Source organism: Nicotiana tabacum, chromosome 7 (genome assembly GCF_000715075.1).
Source record: "Nicotiana tabacum cultivar K326 chromosome 7, ASM71507v2, whole genome shotgun sequence".
NCBI lineage: Eukaryota > Viridiplantae > Streptophyta > Magnoliopsida > Solanales > Solanaceae > Nicotiana > Nicotiana tabacum.
This window is the reverse complement of record NC_134086.1, coordinates 126,238,196-126,263,814: the sequence shown is the minus strand read 5'-3', so window position 1 is coordinate 126,263,814 and position 25,619 is coordinate 126,238,196. Positions and strand designations below refer to the sequence as shown.

The 25,619-nt window shown below is 36.1% G+C and overlaps 3 protein-coding genes across 5 annotated transcripts; 2 read left to right on the top strand and 1 right to left on the bottom strand.

The window, feature by feature from the left end:
• The first annotated feature begins 1,232 nt into the window (after nucleotides 1-1,232).
• On the top strand, nucleotides 1,233-10,093 carry LOC107818366 (rhodanese-like domain-containing protein 6). 2 transcript variants are annotated; one of them, XM_075217596.1, is made up of 9 exons: nucleotides 1,233-1,517; nucleotides 1,611-1,772; nucleotides 3,617-3,722; nucleotides 3,864-4,062; nucleotides 5,001-5,082; nucleotides 5,511-5,593; nucleotides 6,032-6,164; nucleotides 6,946-7,108; nucleotides 9,206-10,093. In XM_075217596.1, the coding sequence occupies exons 1-9, from the start codon at nucleotides 1,341-1,343 to the stop codon at nucleotides 9,940-9,942; spliced, it is 1,842 nt and encodes a 613-aa protein (XP_075073697.1). In that variant the 5' UTR covers nucleotides 1,233-1,340; the 3' UTR covers nucleotides 9,943-10,093. The 2 variants fall into 2 exon arrangements, with proteins under 2 accessions (XP_075073697.1, XP_075073698.1); XM_075217597.1 differs by having other exon boundaries at nucleotides 1,258-1,517; nucleotides 3,812-4,062.
• A 3,198-nt stretch (nucleotides 10,094-13,291) lies between these two features.
• Nucleotides 13,292-22,281, top strand: LOC107810975 (intermediate cleaving peptidase 55, mitochondrial). Of its 2 annotated transcripts, none has more exons than XM_016635806.2 (14): nucleotides 13,292-13,488; nucleotides 13,937-14,011; nucleotides 14,206-14,469; nucleotides 14,654-14,746; nucleotides 15,781-15,987; nucleotides 16,867-16,970; nucleotides 17,234-17,300; nucleotides 17,413-17,520; nucleotides 18,014-18,106; nucleotides 18,858-18,948; nucleotides 19,146-19,216; nucleotides 20,998-21,053; nucleotides 21,740-21,800; nucleotides 21,937-22,281. In XM_016635806.2, the coding sequence occupies exons 1-14, from the start codon at nucleotides 13,429-13,431 to the stop codon at nucleotides 22,036-22,038; spliced, it is 1,452 nt and encodes a 483-aa protein (XP_016491292.1). In that variant the 5' UTR covers nucleotides 13,292-13,428; the 3' UTR covers nucleotides 22,039-22,281. The 2 variants fall into 2 exon arrangements, with proteins under 2 accessions (XP_016491292.1, XP_016491291.1); XM_016635805.2 differs by having other exon boundaries at nucleotides 13,292-13,518.
• An 869-nt stretch (nucleotides 22,282-23,150) lies between these two features.
• LOC107810974 (uncharacterized) lies at nucleotides 23,151-23,783 on the bottom strand. The gene has a single exon (XM_016635804.1). The coding sequence runs from the start codon at nucleotides 23,781-23,783 to the stop codon at nucleotides 23,151-23,153; it is 633 nt and encodes a 210-aa protein (XP_016491290.1).
• Between the last annotated feature and the right edge of the window lie 1,836 nt (nucleotides 23,784-25,619).

The following is a 25,619-nucleotide window of genomic DNA, read 5'->3' as shown; positions in this document are numbered from 1 at the left end:
CCCTACCTTGTGAGGAAGAGAGCATGTTTCCAGTAGACCATCGACTCATGAAATCATAAGCACCACATTAATGAAATATAGACAAAAAGTGACAGTACCAAAAAATCATATAAAAGCAGAATAAAAATAACAAGATAGTAAGGTGATCAACTATGAAAGAAAACAATGTTTAGTCATAAAAACCTACTACCAACAGAAAGCGAGACTGTGTGCCAATACTACTGTTATGAACACTATAGACTACCTACTCTACTACCCTAATTCTCGACCTCCATACCTTCCTATCAAGGGGCATGTCCTCGGTCAGTTGAAGTTGCGCATGTCTTGCCTAATCACCTCTCCTCACCTCTTATTTGGTCCTACCTCTACCTCTCCGTTGGCCTTCCAATGTCAACCTCTCACACCTCCTCACCAGGGTATTTTTGCTCCTCCTCCTCACATGACCAAACCACCCAAGTCGTGCTTCTCGCATTTTGTCTTCAATAGGGGCCACACCCACCTTGGCGCGAATAACCTCATTTATGATCCTATCTAACCTGGTGTGATCGCATATCCATCTCAACATCCTCATCTCTGCTACCTTCATCTTCTGGACATGAGCGATCTTGACTGGCCAACACTCAACCCCATATAATATGCTATTGTTGTTGAAGCTAAATTATTTCCAGTATATTCAATAGTAAGACACATGGTATTGTGGCGATTATGAGTAGCAAACTACAATGTATTGAATATGCTTTATTTCGTATGATTTAAATTTATCTTTTTGAATATTTAATCTTCCATATACTTTATTCTTGAGCCCCACCTTGATTAATATCTTTCCACTTATGTGATTTATATATTTTTTTTTGTATTTCTTAATTTCTTTTACGCTGCTGTAGAATAGTTGATGCATATTTCATATTTTCATAGTTCGTCACCTTTTAAACTGTAAAAATGTGCAGATAGTTTTGTTAAGTCTCCTGCCAGTGACTTGTGCATGACATTTAAAAAAAAAATACCAAAAATTAATCGAACTGTACCGATACTGAAAAGATACCGACATGATTGGGACGGTTTCGAAAAGTCTAATTTTTGCTATATATAATAAAATAACCAAATAATTAGTATGGTATAAATTTTATGAAATAAGCGGCCGAACCGAGCAATTCACACCCCAAGTAACAAATATGTTATGTGGAGATTACCTTTTCTAATGTACCCAAGAGAGCAACCAAATTCTACAAGGTTACAACAAATTCAGGGGGCTAACTCGCAATAAACCAAAGAAGAAGGACTTGCACGATCACGAAGAACAAGGGTTTAAGCAAATATCCGAAGAAAGCCTCGCGTCATCAATGGCGAATCAGGAACCAAAAAAGCAGGAAGAAGTAGAAGAATACGGGGTGTTGTTATACTACAAATACACTAGCATTCCCGACCTCCAAGAACTGTTCAACTTCTATGAATCCAACTGTAACACTCTTTCCCTCCTCGGTCGTGTTCGCCTCTCTCCCAATGGCGTCAACGTCACTGTAATCCCTCTCTTTTCGCCATTGAAAATGGAAAATGAAAACCCTTAATTGTCCAAAATGATGATTCTGAGCTATTTAGGTGGTTTCCTGCAGGTTGGTGGCAAGTTATCTGCTTTGGAGGAGCATATTGTTGCAGTGAAGTTGAATTCCTTGTTTGAAGGCACGGACTTCAAGCTTGCCTCTTGTCATGAACCTTCGAACGATAGGGTCGCCAAGGAATGTGGATTTACTTCCCTCTCCATACGTATTGTTAAGGTTGGTTCCCTAATTTCATTTTGTTCTTTTTTGTCTGTGTTCATTTGCAGAAAGAAGTTATATGATTGATTCTAGTTAGTGGTTTGGAAAGGTCGAAACTTTCAGAAATTTTAGTTGTGTCAGATACAAATTAGAGCCTAAATTGAATGAAAAACTTGCCCGTGTTTAGGGGTATGATAGAATTAAAGGGCATAATGTGTGTGGGCAATTGGCATTGACCCTGCTCAGCAATTGGAGCAATTGGGAGAGATTGCATGTTAATTGCTCCTCCCTGTTATTGATTTGCACCTTCACGGTTACATTTCACAAACTTATTAGTAACTTAAAGGGACCAATCAGTCAAGTCCACATTTTTGGTAGAAGTTCGGATTGGATTTGGGATATACTACAACCTACAAGCTCCTAAGTCAACTTTTTAAATCAAGAAGTTCCTTAGTCATATAGAGTATTAAGAAGGTGAACCTGCATTTGTTTCTAATATAGCTATTAGAAATTTGAACTATAACAGAAGTTTGATCTGTCCAAAAAGAAAAAAGAAAAATCTTCAATGAATTTTTTTAATTATAGCTACTTGAACTTTTAATCTTGATACCTCTATTGATATTTTTCCTAAACCATATAACTTGCTAAGGAACATAGGTAACGAGCAGCTAGCACGATCTCTTCCAGAAGCCTTAGATGATTCTTCTTTGTTAAGAAAAACCATTGTAGCAACGTTTCGTATAAATTGCATATGGGCCTACGCAGTGTTGTCAAAGGCTCATTTGAGGACGCTTAAGCCCTGAAGCTCAAAAAAGCTCAGGGTATGCACTTTGCCTCACTTAGGCTGCGCTTCAATGTAGGCAAGACACTAAGGCATACACCTCATTACCTATAAGTTCTATCTTAAATAAAGCGGCACAAAAGAAGAAATATGGTTGGCAAAAAAAAAATAAAATTATTAAGGAAATCATTATGAATGAAAATGTCACTTTGCATTACATATATATTTTTATTTTTTTCTTCGTTGCGCTCTTGTTAACTAAAGCCCACACTTTAATTGTGCTTTGCGCTTAAAGCCCCGATATACTTGGACCGCTTTTTAACGCTTTTTGCCTTTGATAACACTGGGCCTACGACACACTCAGGTATCAAGTTTGAAACTCCGGGGAGTATGGCCTGCCCTTCTACCCTATTTCTAACTTAAATATCAGGCTTTTGTTCACGGCAGGATTCAAACCTGTGACTTGCTCCTAACCCATACTTCATGAACTACATCCTTACCTTTGAACCAAAGCCCTTGCTGCAGACCATTTGAGCAATGCAGAAGTAGGCTATCGTGAAATTGTGATTCTACTCTTTCTTGGTCCTATCTAGCTTAAGCGCCATTGTGGGTCTCGGTATTCAACTGGCATCTTCCACATTCACAAGATATTGCTGATATTTCGAACCAAAATACAATTAGGGTGTGGCTAATTTGGGTGTTTGCTAAAGAAAGTGAAATGCTGCAAGCGTCAGCCATCCATTTATCATGGCCAGCAAATCTTTGGATGTAATGGAGAGGACTTCTCTATGGAGTGAAAGTTACTATAAACAGGATGTTGAACTTGGTCTATGCTACGTAATAAAGAGAGCACATAGATTGAAAAAATTGGAACTGTGTAAGCATATATCATAACAATAAACATGTTGGATTAATACAATTTTACCTTATAAAAAAAAACAATAAACATGTTGGATTTTTTTCTATGAAGAGGAAAATCTGGCTAATGTTTGTTGAGTAATTGACTTTTAGTGAAGTTTGTTTGTCTTTATCTCTTTCTCTCTTTCCTTCCATGTGATACTAACCTCATCTTCTCACTCAGGAATTGGTAACTTTAAGTTCCTGTCCCCTGCAAAAGTCACCTGAAATTTCAAATGCGGGGAAGCATCTCTCTGCAGTTGAATTCCACTCTGTCCTTCACAATATTGGTTTGTACTCTACCTCTCTGACGAAGCTTAATCCATGTTCTTCTAAGTTAACTATGATGTTCTGATGTTTGGACATTGAACTTTTGTAGAACGAATGTGTATATTTCTCTGGCAGCTGTTTAATTCTCAGTAATTTATTAGGGAACACGCAAGACAAACTGATTCCAAGCAGCAGTAACGGAATAGTCCTGATGGATGCAAGGAATTTATATGAGACTAGAATTGGGAAGTTCTATACACCAAATGTGGAGACTTTGGATCCAGAAATCCGGCAGTACAGCGACCTTCCTTCTTGGATAGATAATAACTCTGAGAAGTTGCGTGGGAACAATATTCTTATGTAAGTATTGCTTGACCATATTGTATCATATTTGGGTGGATAATTATTCTGATGAATTGCAGGGAATGTTTCTCTTATGTTCTTTCTTGTGATTTTGTGATATTGCATTTTTATTCAATGGTATCATATGTGTCTTACATGGTGAAGAAACTGCATATGGGCTTACTTCTACTCAGTTAAAGCCTTGCTGCTATCCTGATTCACTATTTTGTTCCCTTTAAATTTCCAATCTCTCATTGGTTTTATGTTACTTTCCAGGTGATGTGTATTGTGAACTTCGAATCTGCGGCATTGTGCCTTCATGTTATTATAGAGTAGAGAATTAAAAACTTGTTTCCTTTCGTCGATAATCGTACAACTTCAACTATTAAGTGTAAGACATATTGTGTCTGCTGTCTAGTTGCAACATCTTCCATGCTTTTCCTTTCCTCTTGCATGTTTTTAAAAAAAAATGTTTTTCTCCTTTTTTTCTTGGATATGGCTAGACCCTGTACATTACTATCAGTATATTATTTGGTGTAAAGAAAGTTCCTTTAGGACTATTAGGAGGAAAAGATGGACTGAATTTCCAATTGATATTATGTAAAATGCATTTAATTCAGAATTCAGATGTAAAACTGCATCATGTAGATGCTTAATTAGTAGAAGATAATGCTGAGTAACTTGCATGCATTTTAGGATATTGTTAATCTTGATATTTCTTTAGGAATATTAGGATTTTTTGGGGGGTGGGGTGGGGGTGGGGGGAACGGATGAAAAGTTGCAAAGTATATTGTATTAAATTGCATTTAATTCAGAGTTAAGATGTAAAATAGCAGCACGCAAACTCTTAATTATCAGATATAACACTCTATGAATTGCATGCATTCTAGTATTGATCTACACTCCACTGTTGACTGAGCATCTGGGTTTCCTATCACTCATTAATGTGTTTTCAGGTATTGTACTGGAGGAATTAGATGCGAGATGGCATCAGCCTATATCAGGTCTAAAGGTGCCGGCTTTGAAAATGTTTTCCAGGTAAACTTTTAGGAGAATCAGACCCTTCTGGTGCACTTTTTTAATGTTGTTGTGTCTTTCTTTGGTATTGTTGCTACATTGAAAAATAAATTAAACTATGATTTCTATTTTATTAAGTGAAATTCTATTGAATTTGGAACCCTAACCTTGTGTTAATGGTTAGTTTTTTGAATTTTTTTTTGAAACCATGAAGTTGATCTTTTAAGCTTTGCCATGGTAAGACAGAGACTTCAAAATGCAATGGATGGCCATGTTTTGAAATATCTATGTTATGCTTTCTAAAGAATTTCTTTTGCGGAACAACCAGGTTCATTTTAAATTCCACTTTTATTCCATTTCATGATCATTGGGATTTTGAACTGTGGGTAAATTCTGGTTTGTGGGCTAAATTATGTTGAAGGTTGATTCAGAGTACTTACTTTCCACAGCTTTATGGTGGGATTCAACGATATCTGGAGCAATTTCCTGATGGTGGTTTTTTCAAAGGAAAGAATTTTGTCTTTGACCACAGGTATGGTCACTGTATTTCAGTGGTTCTTAGTCAATCCCTACTTGAATTGTTGGTTTCAGTGATCCAGCATTCTTACGGATGTGATTACAACTTCATTAGTACTAGGAAACTCTCTATCCAAAATATATGTGTAGCTGCTTTTTATCTCACAGGTAAGAACCATAAAATAACATATAATGTGGCTCTCCATGTTAGCACATTAAGCATATGTAGGTCTTTAACTCGATACCTCTCTCTCTCTCTCTCTCTCTCTCTCTCTCTCTCTCTCTGTGTGTATTACAAAAAATGCATATTACCAGAAATTTACCTTTTTCCGTGTCAATAACCATGCCATAATACTCTTCTAGAAATGTTGTGTGTGGTGTTCATTTACTTCCTTTGTAGAGTATCCATAGGAGGCATTCTCAATGTTTGCCCTACACTTTCTGGTCTTGGCAGGGTTTCAGTTGGAAGTTCAGATTCAAGAATTTTGGGTACTTGTCTTCTCTGTAATTCTCCATTTGATGATTACTCCTCACGGAGCCGGTGCACATACTGTAGGATGCTTGTATTAGTCTGTGATAATTGCCGGGTAAGTATCACTAGGAAGATTGATCAAGCCTCTTAATTGCATTAGCTTAGTTGGGTTCTTAAAACTATTTCATATCTCAGAAATTCAAAGCATACTTGATCTTGTGTAGTACTTGAACAGTAGAACTGTTATTGCACGGTATATATAGAGTGATGGGGGCATGAACCATTCCTCTTTGATGGTTAACTGGTAGATCTCAACCTATGCTTGTTGCATTGTATGCCTCTAGGCCTATCCATTGATAAATTTTAGCAATTTTTCGCTTCTTCCCATCAGATGCCTTGATGATGGACATGCATACCTATTATGTAGTTTTAGGTTGATTCTCCTAAATAATTGATGACTAAGGGCCTATCTTCACTTCTATGCTTGTTTGGACTTTCGGCGAACTAATAGATAACTGCCTTTCAGTTAGAAGTACCTTATTTGTGCTTTGGGCTTATTAATACTGCAGTTACCTCCCTTTCATTTACTTGCTTCATATTTTCATCTGCCCCACAAAGAATGACCTCTTCTTTAAAATAGCAGTCAACTTTTTAAAAAAAATCAATTAATGTAATAATATTGCTTTTTTATTGAATTTTGATGTGACATCCATATACCCTTTTCAAATATTCAGAGTTCCAAGTATTGCATTGTTACTTTAACATAATGGTCTTGTCTCAACCATTTTGGAAGTCACCTCTGTTTGGTTATCTAAGGAGTATTTCCTTTTTGATTGTTTTGTCATCTTTTCTTCACCTCTATCTTCCTTCTGTTAAATGTACTTCCTGTTTTGCAGGAGAAGGATTCTTCTTATGTTTGTGAATTATGCCGGAAAAACAGCCTGTGTATTCAACCAACTTCAGCAACAGAGTTTGACAACTCGGTGGAAATATCAGAAGTCGCAGAGCTTGAAGCTGTCTCTACCTCGGACAGAATAGCACCACCTGCCTTGGTTTCAGGTAATACGATGGTTTCTAGTATTAGCTTTCAAGTTCAGCTTTGCTTGCACCCTTTGAACTTTTTTTTTTTTTTGAGATGGTAACATATTTGTATATATTAATCAACTCAGTACATAGGTTGTACTGAAACCATATTTACAAGAAGGCAAAAGAAAAGAAAAGTTCTGCTATGCAGTCCTAGCAAAGTTCTAGAATATCTAGGATTGACATAGTGTCCTGTGTAGCTTTGCTTACACCAAAAACAAAAAAGTAAAACACAGTTTAGTTTGATCTTTTGTACTGAGTTGCTACTGTCCTCAAAACATCTAGAATTCCTTTCTTTCCAGATTGTCCACCAAATACATGCTGGGACAGTCCTCCATCTATCTCTGTCTCTTGCTCCAGCTCCAGCTTCATCTCAGCTAAAAAGCACTTCAGTAATCTTACTAGGCATTGTCCAAGCTATACCTCTGAGATTAATAAAGATTTTCCATAGTTGATCTGTTGTCGTGCAGTGAAGAAATAGATGGCTGATTGTCTCGGCTGTTTCCCCGCATAGAAAGCACCTTGAACACAGTGGAATCCCTCTCTTTTTGAGATTGTCTTGGGTCAAGACAGCCTCCTTTGCTAGCAGCCAAGTAAAACAAGCTACCTTATATGGAACTTTTACTTTCCAAATATGCTTCCAAGGCCAATTAGTTAATTGCTGATTTGAATGGTTTAAGAGCTTATAGGCTGAACTCACCTTATACATACCTTTGTTGTGTCCCTACCACAATAGTGTATCCACCCCACTCTGTAACCCTTTAAAGTCTTCCAATTGTTTGTAAACTCAGTTAACCTAGCCACCTCCCAATCATTTAACATCCTCCTAAATATAAGATCCCAACCTTGGGGGGTCCATACTTCAGCTATTGTTCTATGCTGATGTTGAACCAAACCATATATATCAGAGAAGAGTTCCTTTAAACAACCAACTCCCAACCAGTTATCTTTCCAAAAGGAGGTTTTGTTGCCATTATTTACTCTTATGGAAGAATGACTCTTCATCACAGGCCAAAGTGACCTAATGGACTTCCATAAACTAACTCCATATACTGTATTAACTACCTTTGATACCCACTTGTCTTCCTCACCATATTTAGCTTTGATTACGTTGCTCCATAAGGTTTCAATTTCCTGTGAGTACCTCCATAACCATTTCATCTTTAGGGCCTTGTTTTGGTTCTTCAGGTTCCTAATGCCTAAACCACCATGAGCTTTGCCAATTGTAAGAGATTTCCACTTAACCAAATGAACAGCCCTTTTTTCTTTGTTTCCTTGCCAAAGAAAGGATCTTCTAAGTCTATCAAGTCTCTGAGTAACCCTTGCAGGAATGGGAAAGAGGGACATCATGTATGTTGGAAGAGAATCTAAGACTGAGTTGATCAAGGTGAGTCTACCACCCAAAGACAAATATTGGGATTTCCATCTAGCCAGCTTCTTTTCACATTTTTCAATAACAGAATTCCAAATCAGCTTAGATTTAGACTTTGCTCCCAAGGGCATACCAAGGTAAATTGTAGGTAGGCTTCCTACTTTTCTCCAATTGATGTGCAGTCCTGAAATGCCTTCAAATAGTACCAAGATAATTCTCAAGAACCTCAGTTGCTCCTCTTTTGCATCACAAAAAATTAAAGTGTCATCAGCATACTGGAGATGTGTAACCTCCAGACTATTGTTTCCATTTTTGGCTACCTCAAAACCTTTGATCCAACCCTGACTTCTTGCTGTCTTAACCATATTGTTAAGACCTTCCATTGCTAATATGAACAAAAAAGGAGACAGAGGGTCTCCTTGTCTTAAACCTCTGTGTGCAGGAAAGAATCCTTTGAACTTTTTCTGAGCGAGGTTGTATGACTTCCCAGAAAGTGTAGAGTAGATAGATATGTACCCTATCAATTTTGATTTAAGCCATGCGGTATGACAATCGAAAAATACTATAGCACACACTTTGTTGCCAGCACAAACATATTTGGGAAAACTAATTCAGGGATATGCTTTTGAAATACTTCTTTTCCCCTACTTGGTGTTGGTGTGTCAAGGCACTCTTTGACATTATGTAGAGATACACTGCAGGACCCAGGACATTGCGAAAACTGAGAATTCTTTGCCTTCATGGTTTTCGCCAGAATGCTTCTGGATTCAAAGGTAGAACTGCATCTTTAGCCAAGAAACTCAAGAGCATTGCGGAGCTTGTTTTTGTGGATGCACCCCATGAATTGCCTTTCATTTATCAAATTCGTCAAAACTGCGATTCTGCATCAGAACTGGAAAATAACCATCCACCTTCGGAGAGTTGCAATAAAAAGTTTTCATGGTTAGTTGCACCTGATCACAAGGGGGAGAACGATTCTGATTGGAAGATAGCTGACAGTCCATTTGATCCTCTTCAGTACCAGAAACAAACTGAAGGTTTCGATAAATCAATTGCTTATTTAAAAGCCTTATATTCTAAAGCAGGCCCATTTGATGGGATATTGGGTTTTTCACAAGGAGCTGCAATGGCCGCTTTAGTTTGCCTGCATCAACAGAAGCTAAAAGGACAGATGGAATTCAGATTTGCGATCCTGTGCTCTGGATTTGCTGTCAATATGAACAATTGTCAGCAGGGGTCAATCAATGTTCCTTCACTTCATATATTTGGCAGCGACAAGGGCAAAGATAGGCAGATAGAGAATGAAGCTAGTAAATACCTTGCTTCTTTGTTTGAGAATGGCTGCTCCGTTGTTATTGAACATGACTTTGGTCATATAATTCCAGCACGACCTCCGTATATAGACCAGATAAAAGATTTCCTCAAACGTTTCCTGTAAGTTATTTACCTAACGTAACTCGGGCTTCGAGTCATTGATCAATAGAGCCTTGATGCACACCATCTTTTGCTGCAAGAGATTTGGGATTATGCTAGCTTGTACCCTATGTTACAACTTCTGTATACTATTAATCAGAACCCTTGTTGTCAAAGGTGTGCGATTTTGTTCTTTGCATCTTTTGTTTTCTGAAGTCAATTCGTTTAATTTTTCAAAACTCATGTAAGCGAAAAAAAGGGTAGTCCGGTGCACTAAGCTCCCGCTATGCACGGGGTCCAGGAAAGGTCAGACCACAAGGGTTTATCGTACGCAGTCTTATCCTGCATTTCTGCAAGAGGTTGTTTCCACAGTTCGAACTCGTGACCTCCTGGTCACATGACAACAATTTTATCAATTACGCAAGGCCCCCTTTTTCAGGTAAGCGAAATCAATTTGAATTATTCATATGATAGTGCTCCCTTGGTAAACTACCATTTTCCAGTTTCTGCTTTTCAAGAGTTGACACTTAAACTTTGATCATGATGTTTTTATACTCTCTTTAATACATTTTCCTTTTTAACTTTCTATCGTCATTGTAGTTTGCAAACTTTGAATATCATTTGTATAACAATTAATTTTTCGTGTTCCTTCCTTCTTTCAAAAATTAGCCAAATTGACTCATTTAAAGTCAAGGTAGATAATCTCACTATAGTTTAGGACAACAGAAGCATCTGAAAGACATACAGTTGTTTATAATAACCTTTATATTATCCATTTGTCCTTAATATCATATTATTCATCTCCGACTTTTTGTATCCTTGATCAAATTAGAGGGAAAAAAAAGTGTTATTAAAAAAAATGCTTACAGAAGCATCGTAGATGACTCGTATGCATTTTCAGAATTTTAAAAGACGGTTAAGGGTCTGATTTACCCGTCTACTATCATAAATGAGCCTTATTTATCCTCCGTTTAAGTTTTCTAACAAAAATATCCCTACCGTTATACATTAGATGTATATTTATCCCTTACACGTTAAAAATACTCTCCCAGCTTATAAAATTCACGTGACATCCCCTTATTGGACTAACTGACCCGCCCCATTTTTTAAATTCAAACCCGCACGACCCCAACAACAAAACTACACCCACCCATCCGTTAAGAAACCTTTTTTTTATCTGACTATATCTTTCTCTCTCTATCTCCTTCAACTGACCAAGGGTCTGTAAGTTTTTGGGGGTTATAATTTTGCATCCAACAGTCCATCAAACTGAATTCTCAAGTTTTCTAAGTTAAACAATATGTAGTTGATTTTAGTTTTTGTGCGGTGAATTTCCATAGTGAACTTTGCAGTTATCTTTATTTGTTTTAAGCAATATGCAGTTGATTTTAGTTGAAGTTTGTATGGTGGATTTTCACTATGAACTTTGCAGTTATTTTTGTCTGTTTTAAGCAATATGCAGTTGATTTTAGTTGAAGTTTGTACTCCTATTATTTTAGTGTTGCTCTTCCTAGAATTAATATTTTTGTTTTATCCCATTTCATCTCTTCACTCTGCGGGATCTAATTTTATATCCGCATCATTTTGTTGATTATTGTTTACCATTTCACCAACTTCTTTTGGTAAATGCTAGTTTCAATTACCATACTTCATCTAAACACTATTTAAATTTATTCTAGAGAAAGGGGCACATAAAAAGAAAATCATTGTTCTCTCTCTACTTAGAATTTTGCAACAAAGCAATACATTCACTAGAAAATATAGAGAATAATATTACAACATCACTATGTGAAAAAAAGATAGTCAAATAAAAAAAAGGCCCCTTGATGAAGGAGATAGAGAGAGAAGGAGCTAGTCGGATGAAAAAAAAAGGTTTTGAATTATTCTCTATATTCAAATGAGTGGGTGTAGTTTTGTTGTAGGGATCAGGCGAGTTTGAATTAAAAAATGGGCGGGTCAGTTGGTCCAATAAGGGGATGCCACGTGAATTTTAAAATATGGGAGGGTGTTTTTAACGTATAAGGGATAAATATGCACAAAATGTATAATTGTAGGGATATTTTTGATAGAAAACTTAAACGCGGGATAAATTAGACCCATTTATAATAGTAGAGGAACAATTCAGACCCTTAACCGTTTAAAAAATGTATGAAAATTCTTTTCCTTCTCTCTGTTCCAATGAGAAAATAAACAGTAATAATTTCTGAAGTGAAAAATACCAAAATTAAGAAGCAATATTCATATGAAAATACACTTGATTATAAATCTACCTTCACCGAAAAAGAAGAAGGGAACTTGTGTGTATCGCTAGAAGAAACTAGAGCCATAAATATGGGCTTGGCCCGTTGGGCCAGCCTAGCCCAACCCGTAATTTAGTAGGGTTGGACTAGAATTTTAGGAGCCCATTTAAAAATGAGGCTTTTAAATCCGGCCCAAGTAAATTTCGTAACGCGTGAGGCTTAACTGAGGCTGAGCTGGGCCGGCCCGTGGGCCTAATAAAAATAGATATTTAAAATATATAAAATATAAAAAGTATATGACACAAAAAATAACAAGAAGAGTATTCCAAGCTTAAAGTTTATTAAGCTCATCATATTAAAAGATAAACCTTTTTTAATTATTCTTAATATTTAACTAATTAATATTGCATATGAATTGTAAATGTAGATGAATGTGAAGATGTTAAGACAATCTTCTCACAAGCGTATTCAAATGTGTTTGATGAAGATGATGTGTTGGATATCACATAAGTGACATGGACGTTCTCTTGAATAGTTTGTTTTGAGTTTTGACTTTTAGTGATGAAATATAGTTTTGTCTTTTACTTTTTTAGTGTTTATTGTGATATATTGGAATAGTATAAAAAGTTATTAAGTTTTGTGAAATTTTTCCAATAATTTTTTTTTAACTTTTAAATATTTATCTTTTTTTAGGTTAGAACTTAAAGAAAAAATATAAAATTATGTTTTAAAAAATGATGGGTTGGCCTGTGGGGGCCCGCAGCCCACATAGGGCTGGGGTAGGCTGACCATTATAAAGCCCATCAAAATGGTGGCCTAGCCCAGTCCAGCTCAGCCCATCAATTGCTAAAACCCACGTGAGCTGGGCTGGGCTAGCTCGGCCCCGCCCATATTGACAGCTCTAGAAGAAACACTTTCACCTCCCCCTCCCCCACAAAAAAAAAAAAAAGGAAAAAAAAAAGAAAGAGGGGCAAAAGAATAGAGATAAAGGTAAAAGTGGGAACTTTTTGCTGTTTCACCAAAAAAGAAGGGTGCAAAATTTGAAATAGAAAATATAATTGGACGACATAGATAATATATGGGTAAATGGGTGCCTACTGCAAATATAAGAATTCATAGGGACCTTAAACCTCAAAAGGAGAAAACTCAAGAAACCCAGAAGAACCCCAGTTCAGTTTGGTTGTACCGATTACCATAGTTATTACAAACCTACAACCATCCCAAAGTGAAAACGAACCTAAGGCTAAAGGCGGGAAGCAAGCAACAGCAGCATGCAGGTTTTCCGAAGAAACCCATCACTTCACAGAATCTCCCCCAGATTCCTTAATCAAGTTCGTTTTCTTTTCTTTTCCTCTTCCAAGGTATAGCAACCTTTTCAATTTTTGTTTGGCTTTTCGGATATCTTAGTTGTGTAACAACTAACATATATTGGGATATTTCATATATCTTGAGGTTCACAGCAAAAACTCGTTATATTTCTAAATGGGGTTGAGCACGTGGTCCAGTATAATTCAGTAGGACTTGCAGCTATAGCTTATAGTTAGACTGTTAGAGGATACTGGATTAATTAATTATATGGCTGCAATTCAGATATTCAAATCGTTTATTTTCCCTGTTTGCAATTTTTTCGGCCAAGTGGTGAAACAGTGGAATTTTCTCCCCATTCTTAGGTCAAGCTATAATCTTTTTGTTTAAGAGTTGGTTTGTGAGGTTTAGATTTATTTTCTAATTCAATTTGTTTTGGTTTGCTGCTGATATGTCATGAATTGAATGCGATAGGTAGTCAAAACCAGTGCATATTCAACCAAGAAAGTTTACAATGCTGGGCAGCCGACTGCTGCCACTCACCCTCAGGTACTTCTACACTGCATATGTAGTACTGACATTTGCTAAAATGGAATTAAGGCTGTTGAAATTAATGATAAATGTGCAGTAAATTTAAAATCTTGTTTTCCTGGGGGTTGTTTTCCTTGTATGGGACATACCCCGCTGTCCTTTGGGGCTCCTTTGTGGATTTCTGTTAAATGTTGTTATATCACTGCATGCAGTTAATGAAGGAAGGGGAGATTACTCCTGGCATTACCAGTGAAGAATATATGCAGAGAAGGAAGAAACTATTGGAGTTTCTTCCGGAGAATAGTTTAGCGATTGTTGCAGCCGCTCCCATAAAAATGATGACTGACGTTGTACCATACAATTTTAGGCAGGATGCTGACTATTCATACATCACCGGATGCCAACAACCTGGCGGTGTTGCAGTTCTAGGCCATGACTGTGGTTTATGCATGTTCATGCCAGAACAAAGCCCCCAGGTATTTCAGGAACCATTCATTTGCTTCCTTCTTGTTGACAAGAAGCTGTTAATAAGAGAAAAGCTTCGTCCTATAATTTAGTGCCATTTTTCTTTAGATTCAGCTACTACCATGATTTTTTGGTAGTTAGTATACATTGTAGCAAGTTAAAGATTGTTTCCATACTAAAAGTCAAAAGTTTTAGGACGTTCTTTGGCAAGGAGAAATTGCTGGAGTTGATGCAGCTCTACAGATATTCAAGGCTGACCTTGCTTACCCTATTAGCAGATTGCCTCAGGTACAAAAAATTTAAAATCATATCTCCAACTATAAATAAGTGTGAGATTCTTTTTAGAAGTGAATACCTCTCACACTGATAAGCAAAAGGGCATATGATAATATCCCTTCTTGTATTCCTTTCAATAGGACAATGGAGTACTTTATCTAAAAAGGGAGTGGAAACCTATTTGTCTCCTTTCCTCTTGATTATAGAAATTTATGTCAGAGAATTGAATCTGTAAGAGTTGGCTTGTAGATACCTTTTGACTGTTGATGCAATTCTTAGAATAATTTCTATTGAAAACACCTTCTTTTTCTCTTTTCCTGCTGGGAAAAGATTTTTTTTCCTCTTTTAATACGCGTAAAAGGTATAGAGGGAACAAAGTGGATGGAAGTTAGAGTTTTTGCATATATAGGAGTCAGGCCTGGCTTATTACTATAAATTCATGTTTGATAGGACATAACACTGGATGTAGCTTTTCCTCATAATTTTTAAAAATCAAGCAGGCATCATGCTAGGATCAGTTGAGAATAAAATATTAGGGGTAAGAAATTGAAGAATGAAGGTTAACAGAAAGTGGACACTGTGTTCCAAATGGAAACTAGGTAAATGATTTAGGCAGAGGGAATATTTTTTGGTTGGTTGTATTTGGCTCTCAGGTTAACCGTTTGTTTGACCACATAACGGCATATTACTATTTAAATCGGCAACACAGAGAACAGGAAGTGCAACACAGAGAACAGGAAGTGAAGATGTATATATGACTGTGTTATTTGTAGAGAACCAGTTTATGGTGTAGGTTTTCTAGTTATTGTAGAGCACTTGCGTACAAGAGTTTAAATTCCGAAACATCGATAAATTCTTACCTTATAAAAAAGAGCAGGAAATGAAGACGGGATGCCGATATCATGATTATCTCTATGTCAGCAAAGAAAATATGTCAATTATTTCCTTCTAAGCTGTCTTTCCTGTACATGGCTTCAATGTAGTGACTTTGTTTCACTTTCTCCATGTTCCAATTTCTCTTCTTTAATTTTTGCTGGACTTGTCAGATTCTCTCCAGGATGATACAAAGTTCTTCCACTGTGTTCCATAATGTGAAGACAAGGACTTCATCCTACCTTGAGCTTGAGGCCTATAAAAAAGCAGTTAGCAATTACAAAGTGAAAGATTTCTCTGTTTACACTCATGAAGCCCGATTTGTGAAGTCTCCAGCAGAGCTGAAATTGATGAGAGATTCTGCATCTATAGCTTGTCAGGTAATGGTAGTTCTTTCATTTTTGTCAGGTTCATGGGTTAGAGTGGTAGTTCTTACTCATAGAGGATCTTGTTTTGATTGGACAAGGAAAAGCAGTCTTTGGGTTATAGAGATGGAAAGATAGAGTGTACACCTGACACTACTTTTGTATATTTATTTGTTTTCCATTGAAGTTGATACTCTTCACACAGTTAACATGTGACTAAGGTATTGATATGCCAGCGAGGTGTTTTCAGAATTTTAAAAAGCTTATTTGCAGGTCAGCTGTTATACAATCTTAAGTAACATGTTTGTCATTTTCTATACGACAAATTCTTTTTAAAAGGTAAAATAGGTATTTGCATTTCCCTTTATTTCCCCTTCTTCTTTCATGTCTAGTGTGGTGTCTTCAGGTTGAAGATACTACACTTCTGAGGATCTAAAATAAATTTCACAGAAGGAAAAAGGGTACAGATAAAAGGATCACCAGTCTAAAAGAAGACGATTCTTAATATTCCAAAAGTTGGAGTCCCAGCTTGCTTATTTGGGTCAAGATATTCTTGCTCTAATTGTGAAGGAACAGTTCTTGCATGTACAGTGCTTTCTTTGATAATGTGCTTTTGTGTTAAGTAGTTCAGAAGCTCTAGGCATGCTTAATGAAAAGATGTGTATATACTACTCATTCATTCTATTTCACAATCATGATTTGCATGTTTTCTTATGAGAGACTGGTCTGGAAAATGTTTCTTCCTATTCCTGGACTTGTATGCAGTTGCCTAGCAATATAGCTGCCAGTTATATGGGAGTTGTGATATTTTCCTTTCACTAATTCAGTCCTTTTTTATTCTGTATAAAGGTTATTTTTTATTTCTTTATCTTTTAATGTATATATTTTTGGTAGGCACTTATCCAGACCATGTTGTACTCGAAGTTGTTTCCTGATGAAGGAATGCTGTCAGCCAAATTTGAATATGAATGCAGAGTTAGAGGTGCCCAAAGAATGGCGTAAGTTTTTCTTGTAATAACTTTTGGAAGTTTGTATATAGAGAGGAGCACGTTTGCAATTTCTAAGTATTTTAGTCTACATGAGTTGCAGCAGAGTGAATCAAAATGCCACTAAGACCTCATGTGTAAACATGCAATTGATTTTCTTTTTCTTCTATTCTCTGAGATTCTGATAATTTGTTGTTTTTCCTGACTGTTATTTTTGGTCATACTTCTGGCTGAGATAGTTTCAAGGATTATACATTTTTTTTCCTGTTCCACAGGTTTAATCCTGTTGTTGGTGGCGGACCTAATGGCAGTGTCGTGCATTATTTTCGTAATGACCAGAAAGTATGTTTACTGTCTTTAAGCACAGTTGAATTTGAATATCAAGCATATTGACTAGTAGTATCTAATTTGTTGTTTTAACAGATTGAAGATAGGGACTTTGTTGTTTTAACAGATAGAAGATGGTAACATTGTACTCATGGATGTTGGATGCGAGCTCCATGGTTATGTCAGTGATCTTACTCGTGCTTGGCCGCCCTTTGGAAAATTTTCTTCTGTTCAAGTAAGTATAGAATCCATCATTTTCTTCTCCTTTTTCCCCTTACAAACTCAAGTCAAACCCCACTCCTCTGGGTAAAAACCCTGTTAGCTGATCAAAGTCATAGACAACCTTCCATTTCAGAAAAAATGCACTGACCTAAATTGAAACCCCAGACTACCAAAAACAATCTAGAAAGACAAACAGTAAAATGAAAATCATCAGGTAATGTAGCCTAGCAGCTAGTTTAACCCTCCAGTGGTATGAGTTATGAATCTTAATTCCAGATCTCAATGGCCTTGCTGATTTGATGTGGATGTGAAGAATGAGAATGATATAATCATATAAAGTCCCTCATTATTAGAAAAACAAAATCTCAATTTTACGTCTAAGCTACAGGTTATGCTTGAGAAATAAATTCTTCCCTTGGTATGGTTTTAAATTGCTACTTTTCTGTGATATAGTCTCTATACATTATTGTCTGGAACTTAGTGATACGCTCCAAGATACATTTCAGGAGGAACTTTATAATCTTATTTTGGAGACAAACAAGGAATGCGTGGAGCTGTGCAGACCTGGCACAACCATCCGAGAAATACACCACTACTCGGTACTATTTGGTTAATCCATCTCGTAACTTCTTTCTGTTTATATTCAGGGGGTAGCTGAGAGTAGGAATTTATTTATTTTTTTCCTCTTGCCTTTCATAGTCTTAGACCCAGTTATATTGCCAAGTTACATTGGTAGTCTCGGTGATATAAATTTGGGTACAGTTGTGAGGCCATACTCTTGCTTTATGTTTTGCCTAATTCTCAAGTTACACTGACTTCCACCTCCTATTGTGAATAGCAATGTTGCTTCACGGTTTTCGTTCCTATGCATGGGCCGAGGGAAATGAGGCTTGATGGCATTTTTGAAGATAAGGAAAAAAGTTTAGTTTCTTTTTAAGCCTTTGAGTAGAGAGGTGTTGGGGAGAGATAGAGGCCTTTTGATTGCCCTCCCTTGATTTGAAAATAGTATTTGTTCCCCCATTTCTTCATATATGATGAATGGTAATGCTTTGTAAGATAAGCCAGTAAGGTAATGATTAGAGGTGTCTAATTAGTGTATTATGCTTTGGTAATTGATTCTCAATGAAGGGTAGTATTACTTGGTTGATGCAAATGCTTTATGAATTAAGGGTCATTCTCTGCATTTGTTGTTAGTGCAGCTGTAAAGGTCTTATTACTGTTCAAGATATGGGCATATATGGTATATATATATTCTGTAGTGAGTAATTGCTCCATATCAGCGTGATATTTTCTTTAGATACTTAAGGACTGCCAAGGTCTCATTCTTGTTTTTTTATTTGATGTGTATAGGTAGAAAAGCTGCGAAGAGGATTCAAAGAAATTGGGATACTAAAAAATGATCGGCGTGGAAGTTATGAAATGTTAAATCCTACAAATATAGGTCTTTCCTTTTAGCCCTTACTCTTTCGCTGCAGATACAAGTACAAATGCATGTGCAATAGCAGCAGAAACCTGCTCCCTCTCAATTGTCTTCACAGTTGCTATTCCTAATGTGCTTTTTGCTGAAAAGAGAAAATGATTTCCTGTACCACTGCGACCATCCCTGAATGAATTTGGTTTGTTCATCTATATTTCCAGGTCACTATCTAGGAATGGACGTTCATGATTGTTCTACAATTGGAAATGATCGACCTCTGAAACCTGGTGTAGTAAGTTTCCTTCCTTACTGATGATTGCTTTGATATCTGAAATAATAAGGAAACTGCTAGATTTGCAAAGAAATTGGTTGTCATTCTTCTGAAATCCTCCTAGCGAATGAGCACCAGTGACTTGTTCATTTGGAAACAAAGGAGCTTTGCCATAATGCATCATTCCCCTTTTGCAATTTACAGTGAGTTTTCCTCCAAAGGATAGTTTAGTCATTCTCCTTGCTTCTTGACTGAATTACAATATAAACCAACTAAGCATGCTTATGTTTTTAGAGCCATATGGTCAAATTCCCTTTTCCTTCACTTTTTCCATTTTTATAGAGATGCAAAGGGTTAAAACAGACGGTTGAATGATGATATATATGAATATTTTCTAAACTGCTTTTGTCATGTGCACCTCTTTGGTCCTATTGCAGCTTCTAATTTCATCACTTTTACTAGTAGTTACATGGAGAAAGTTAAATTCAGAAATGAAGTTGGTGAGGTTTATTTCTTTTGAAGGATGTATACATCAGGGTAGTGCATGCATTTGCGTAAAAATTATTTTTGAAGTCCAATTAGCAGAAAGATCAAATTATCTTTTGCTTCTCTCTAGGTTCCATATAAACCTTCGTTTTGATTGATTAATTAGAAATATTTGAAATGATTAATTCCTCGGCCACTTAGTTCATTAACCCCGGCTTCATACACAATGCAATTTTTGTTAGTGATAAAGGTTTCTTTTCTGGTGTGTCTATTCTTTATCAAAAAGTAAAGTTCTTGTATATCTTTTCATTCTGAGTCACACGGAATGTAATATTCCTGCATAATGTGTAATGTTATATGCAATTGTTATAAAATTTCTCAGTAGGTCGTGCATCTTGTTTTCCTGTTGGTAGTGCAATCTGTTAACTTATTACACATTTCATGACAAGTACCTTCCTCTTGTGAAAGGTACTTAACGTCCAACATGCTTGCTTCCATGTATGAAAAATTAATGGTTATCCCATGCTTCTCCTTTTTCCTTCACTCATCGAATCTTAGAAAATTGGAATATGCTCGCGACCTGTCTGATATGACCAAAAAAACATACACAATATATATCAAGTCAGATGTTATAGGCAAATTACTGAAGGTAATTCCAGTAATACAGCTAATTGGTGTAGGTGGTAGATTTATGTTAAATTATGCTTTAACTTAGGTCTATTTTGCCAGTGTTATCTGCATCCATGCATTTGTTTTTAGTCCTTTTAATTTTTTTCAGAACCATTATGTTTTTGAATAAGAAGCACCATGAACATCTACTTCGAGGTCTAAGTTTGTATTATTTACGTTGATCATATTTGTGGAGAAATATGCTAATTCTGCGTCGCACTTGTATTTGAAAGAAGTACATGACTTTAGATTGTTCTGAGTTTATGTGCAGCGTCTTTTTTTTTTCCTTGACCTCGGAACTCTTGGAACACTTCATGTTTACTCTCTACATTCATACATCTAGACAAGGTCATGGCCAACTGTGAAACATGCTTTACAATTTTTTAAAGGTGAAGGAGACCATAAAACTCAGAATGATCAGATGAAATTAGACAAAGCTAATTAGTCTAGGATAAAATTGCCTGGTCATTGTTTTGACATTTGTGAACTCCTGTTCCCTCTGGTTGTTTCTACATTAACCTTGATGAGGTGGTCATTGATAAGAAGAATCTCTGACCCCCATAGATGAGTCCTTTTCATGTTAGCTTCCAATTACTTGTGATTTCTGCAAGAACTTGTGATCAATCTTCATGGACTGTTATATGTAGGTCATCACAATTGAACCAGGAGTATACATCCCTTCATGCTTTGATTGTCCAGAAAGGTATACTTGTTACTTCATCAAATTAATGTTCCTTTTGGCATGCATTCAGAAGTTACTGTATCTTAGATCATCCTCGAGTTCCTTAGATCATCCTTGAGATTCTTGGTTTATTGAACTGGTTCTATCTGCCAAAATGTATTATGGTGGATGGACGAAGAGTTACTCTTTCATGCACAAAAGATTGAGAATCGTATAAAGATGTCTGTTCTAGGTTGACCAAGGTAGATCTTGTAGGTCTAGCCAACATGTTAATCTAAGGACCTTGTAGCAAAAGTAGTCGTATCGTGCAAAGGAGTCCCAGTTTGCATTGGGGTTTCCATGAATGACTGATGGCTACTTGTTTGTTCAACCAAGAATGGGATCAGCAACCTTTACTTCAAAATTTCTTTTGCAAGGTCCGAGAAAACTTCCCATAAACAAATAGCTCGAAAGAATATTCCACGTATCAATGGCATTTTCTGGCTGTCCCATTCTAGGGAAAATTGTTGCTTTTGTCATAAATGTTAGGGAGAGAATTATTGCTCACTTGAACTAAGAAGCTTCATCTGGTGATTCATCTATGGTTAAGGAGCTAGATTATTTTCTTACCCCAGTAAGGAACATCGTGTTTGTTTCCTTAGAATTCTTGATTTTTACTCACTTATATATGCATAAATCATTGTCTATATTCACTTATGCTCATTCAGGTTCCAAGGCATTGGGTTTAGGATTGAAGATGAAGTCCTTATTACAGAATCAGGTTACGAGGTATAGATACAGAAATCGTTCAATTGTTTGAAACAACCGAGTTATACAAGTACCAGTTCATATAATCTCTGATACTTTCATCACTTCCGAAACTTATTAGCATTCAAGACCTGATTTTCTGCCCTATTGGAAACAGGTACTTACTGCATCCATACCGAGGGAAATTAAACACCTCGAGTCCTTGTTGAACAACTTTGGCAGTGGGAGAGGAACAGAAATTAGAGCTGCTCTCAGTTAGTTCTGCTTTTAAAGTCTCCAAGTTTCTACACATAATTAACCAAATAGCAGGACCAGAATCTGAGTGATCCTTAGTCATGCTTGTTTTAGTCAGAAGTTTCATACCTGCTCCTCATTCTTTTCGCAGCCATTTCTACTCTACTAGCAAGAATGTGGATCATTAAAATTTGATGTTACAAGTGTTGAATAATAATTTATGTGATTTCCTATGGTATTTTTATAAGAACAATTTTATTAGCTTTTATAGAATTAGTATTAAGTTGAAGGATCGCTTGGAAGCATTTCTTTGTCATACAGTATTGTCTTTGTGCAGTCCAATATTATCTAAATATCATATATAGTTACATATATCCAAGCTGGATTCGTCTATAAAGTAAGGTTCAAGATAAACCCCTAAAACTTCCAAGAACTTTTTTTTTTTTTTTTGCGCTTTTAGTCACGTTTATGTTATTATCCATGAATTTGCCAATATAATTCAAATGGCGTTAGGCAACTATTGGCATACATTTGAAAATTAATGCATCGTAAATTCGTAATTTAAAACAGGTGAATCATTAATTGAGTCTAGCCTTTATCCGCCTCAAAAGTCAAAATTAGAAGTGGGTGAACCGTGAATTGAGCCGGGACCACTTGATGTCATATAATGAGCTCTAGAATTAACTATCAACACTAATGCCTTATTTCTTTTTTCCTTTCTTTATAAAGTCAATAGTGATTAATCTTTTTTTTCTTTTTTGAAGTCCTCCCAATTTAGGAGTATCTATAATGTTTTTACACTTCCCCTCCTGTTGACTCAAACCTAATACTCACTTATCAAAAGTGATTAAGTTGGAATTCATCCAAACTGAGTTCAAAGTACATACGAGTTTAAAGTTACTTTGGCAAGCCAACTTCGACTTATATTTGAATTTTTTTTATTTTTTATTGTTTTCAGAAAAGTGTTTTTTATTATCTTCTACAAATCCATTCAAATTCTTTGTAACATCTACACATCTAACCTGTACAGCAACAGATGACTTCAGAGTGCTGTTCATGTCATTCACGATTCTCTAATTAATCTCTTTTCTAAATCTGCATTTTTTTTTCCAGTAAAAGCTTCTTTGTTTGGCAAAATCACTTTTTCTCTAGACTGTGGCCCATCAATGTAGTGAGAAGTAGGTTATTTAACTGCTCCCGCAGTTGGTAATTCAATGCCAAGGTTTTCTCCAAATTCTCCTTGGTAGCGAGAAGTTGTGTTTTTCTCATCTCAGCAGCAGCAATCTCAGAATTATTTGAATGATTAAGGTTGCATTGAAGTTGTGCAAATCTTACCTTGAGCTCATTGACCTGATTCCTCAATTCCTCCACCTGTACATGGCATTCAACCAGGAAATTTGCCACCTGCTCCCTGAATTCCTCCATTTCTCGACTTTCTAAACTGTAATAGCTCTGTTCCTCTTTCTCTAACTCTTCCAAGTTGTCTACCTCATCCTTCAAATCCCTGTGTTTCTGAAGATTCTGGAGATAATCAGCATCAAGGCGGTGGAGGCGAGACTTGAGAGAAGAGATAAACAAGTATTGAGAAGCAATTTTGCGATCAAGCTTGAGGCAACGCTGTTCCATGGATGCGATGTTGGAGAGTCTGGAGGCCAACACCTGAGACTTGCTTTGCTGGATCTTTTTCTCCGACTGAAGAACAGAGAGACGCTCGCTTCTGCTCTGCTCCATCTGTTCAAGTCTTTCTCTGAATGCCGACGGAATCGCCATTGCTGAAACTTAAGATTCAGGAGTTTTTAACTATAGCCTCTTAGGTTTGAAAATGATGCTGAGGCGGCTAAACATTAATTAGTGCTCGGCTATCTGTGCACTTGATGGTTCCTTGAGAAATGATAAAAACAATTACTCCTACAATAATTTGATATAAAATAAATTATTTCATAATTCATGTTGGTAATATTATTATTAGTATTAACACAAAACAAAAGACAATTAAACATCCGATTGTACTGCAACAACAACAACAAACCTAGTGAAATTACACAAGAGTCGGGGAGGGTAATGTGTATGCAAACCTTACCCCTACTCCGTGGAAATAGAGAGTCTGTTTCCGAAAGAGTCTTGGCTTGAGAGGATGAATAGAAAACAATAAAATATCAACAACACAAGCCAGAAAAATAATAACAACAATGTAAGAATCGGAAAAATAAATGGAAGAAAGTAATAGCACTAGCAATAGCAACAAGCGATAACCACGCCAAGATACTAGAAAACTGAAGTAGAAGATAGTAAGAAAATAACCATAATACTAGTAATCTGAGAACAATGACAAGATACTAACAAACTAGCCCTAAACAACCCGGTATGGATTAGAAAAACGCCCGACTACCTATTATTTCCCCCCCTAATTCCGACCTCCAGACCCTCTTATCAAAGGTCATGTCCTCAAGCTGAAGTCGCACCATATATGTGATTGACAAAATTTAATATCAAATCTATTTTCTATAATGGAATTAACCAAACAGAAGATTGTAAGACTTCTAGTTGTAGAGCCGAAGTAAGTAACTGGCCCACTAAGAATTGTATGTGTCGATGTTATGGGTGGGAAGGAAAGGAACAGATTTCTTGAATGTAATTAGGGGGAATTGGTAGTTGCCATTATTTGGTTACTACGTAGTGGTTAAATGTGTGTAACCATCTCACCGTCCACATTTATTCAGCAAACCATCTCTTTTACAGCCAGTTGGCTATTATACTTCCTTGGACAAACTAGACTATGATAAATTTCAACTATAGACGCGTTGTGCAGCAGTCCGTTGTCTGTTTTTTTTGTTAAAAAAAAAAAAAACTGATACACAAAAGAAAAAATAAAAGTCAATTTTTGTTGGCTTAGTTACTTTGAAAAAACATATTTAGCCAATATTTAAGGAGATTTTACATAGTCCTAGCACTAATAAGTAATTAACTACATTTCTAACACAAACCTATAACGCTGGAACAATCATTCCCACAACTTTCTCTCCCTCATTTAATGCATTACCTCAAGATGTTCTCATTTCTCCTTCACGTAACTGCTTTTAACTCTAATTATTATACTTATAATATATTAGCTTTAATAATACATTGTGTTGTATAATTATTGAATATATGATGAATAGTAATGTTATATATGAATGTACATTACTAGTATATATTCATAGCATAATAATATATAACTTACAGTGGTATTCTAATATATTAATTTTATATTTTATCATATTAGTTTCTCTTTAATGTGCTTCAAGCTCTTCTAGCTAAGTTGAAGAAAAAAAGAGAAGAAACGATCTTCCAAGAATCTCCATGACAAAGTAAAAATGGGCGAGATGGGTAAATCATAAAGAAGGAAGTACATAACGTATGGGAATAGGAAAGAAAAAGGAAATATTTTTTTAAAATTCGAGAGATTTTTAGGGACCTAATAGAATTGGTCAAATTTTTAAATTTAAATTCAAAATTAGATCGGCTAAAATAAAAATTGTTATTTTTGGAATAAGCAGAACATATTATTTATGAGAATACTCTTTAAAAAGGGAGCAAGTGTGTAAAAATCTCAATTACTTACGTTCA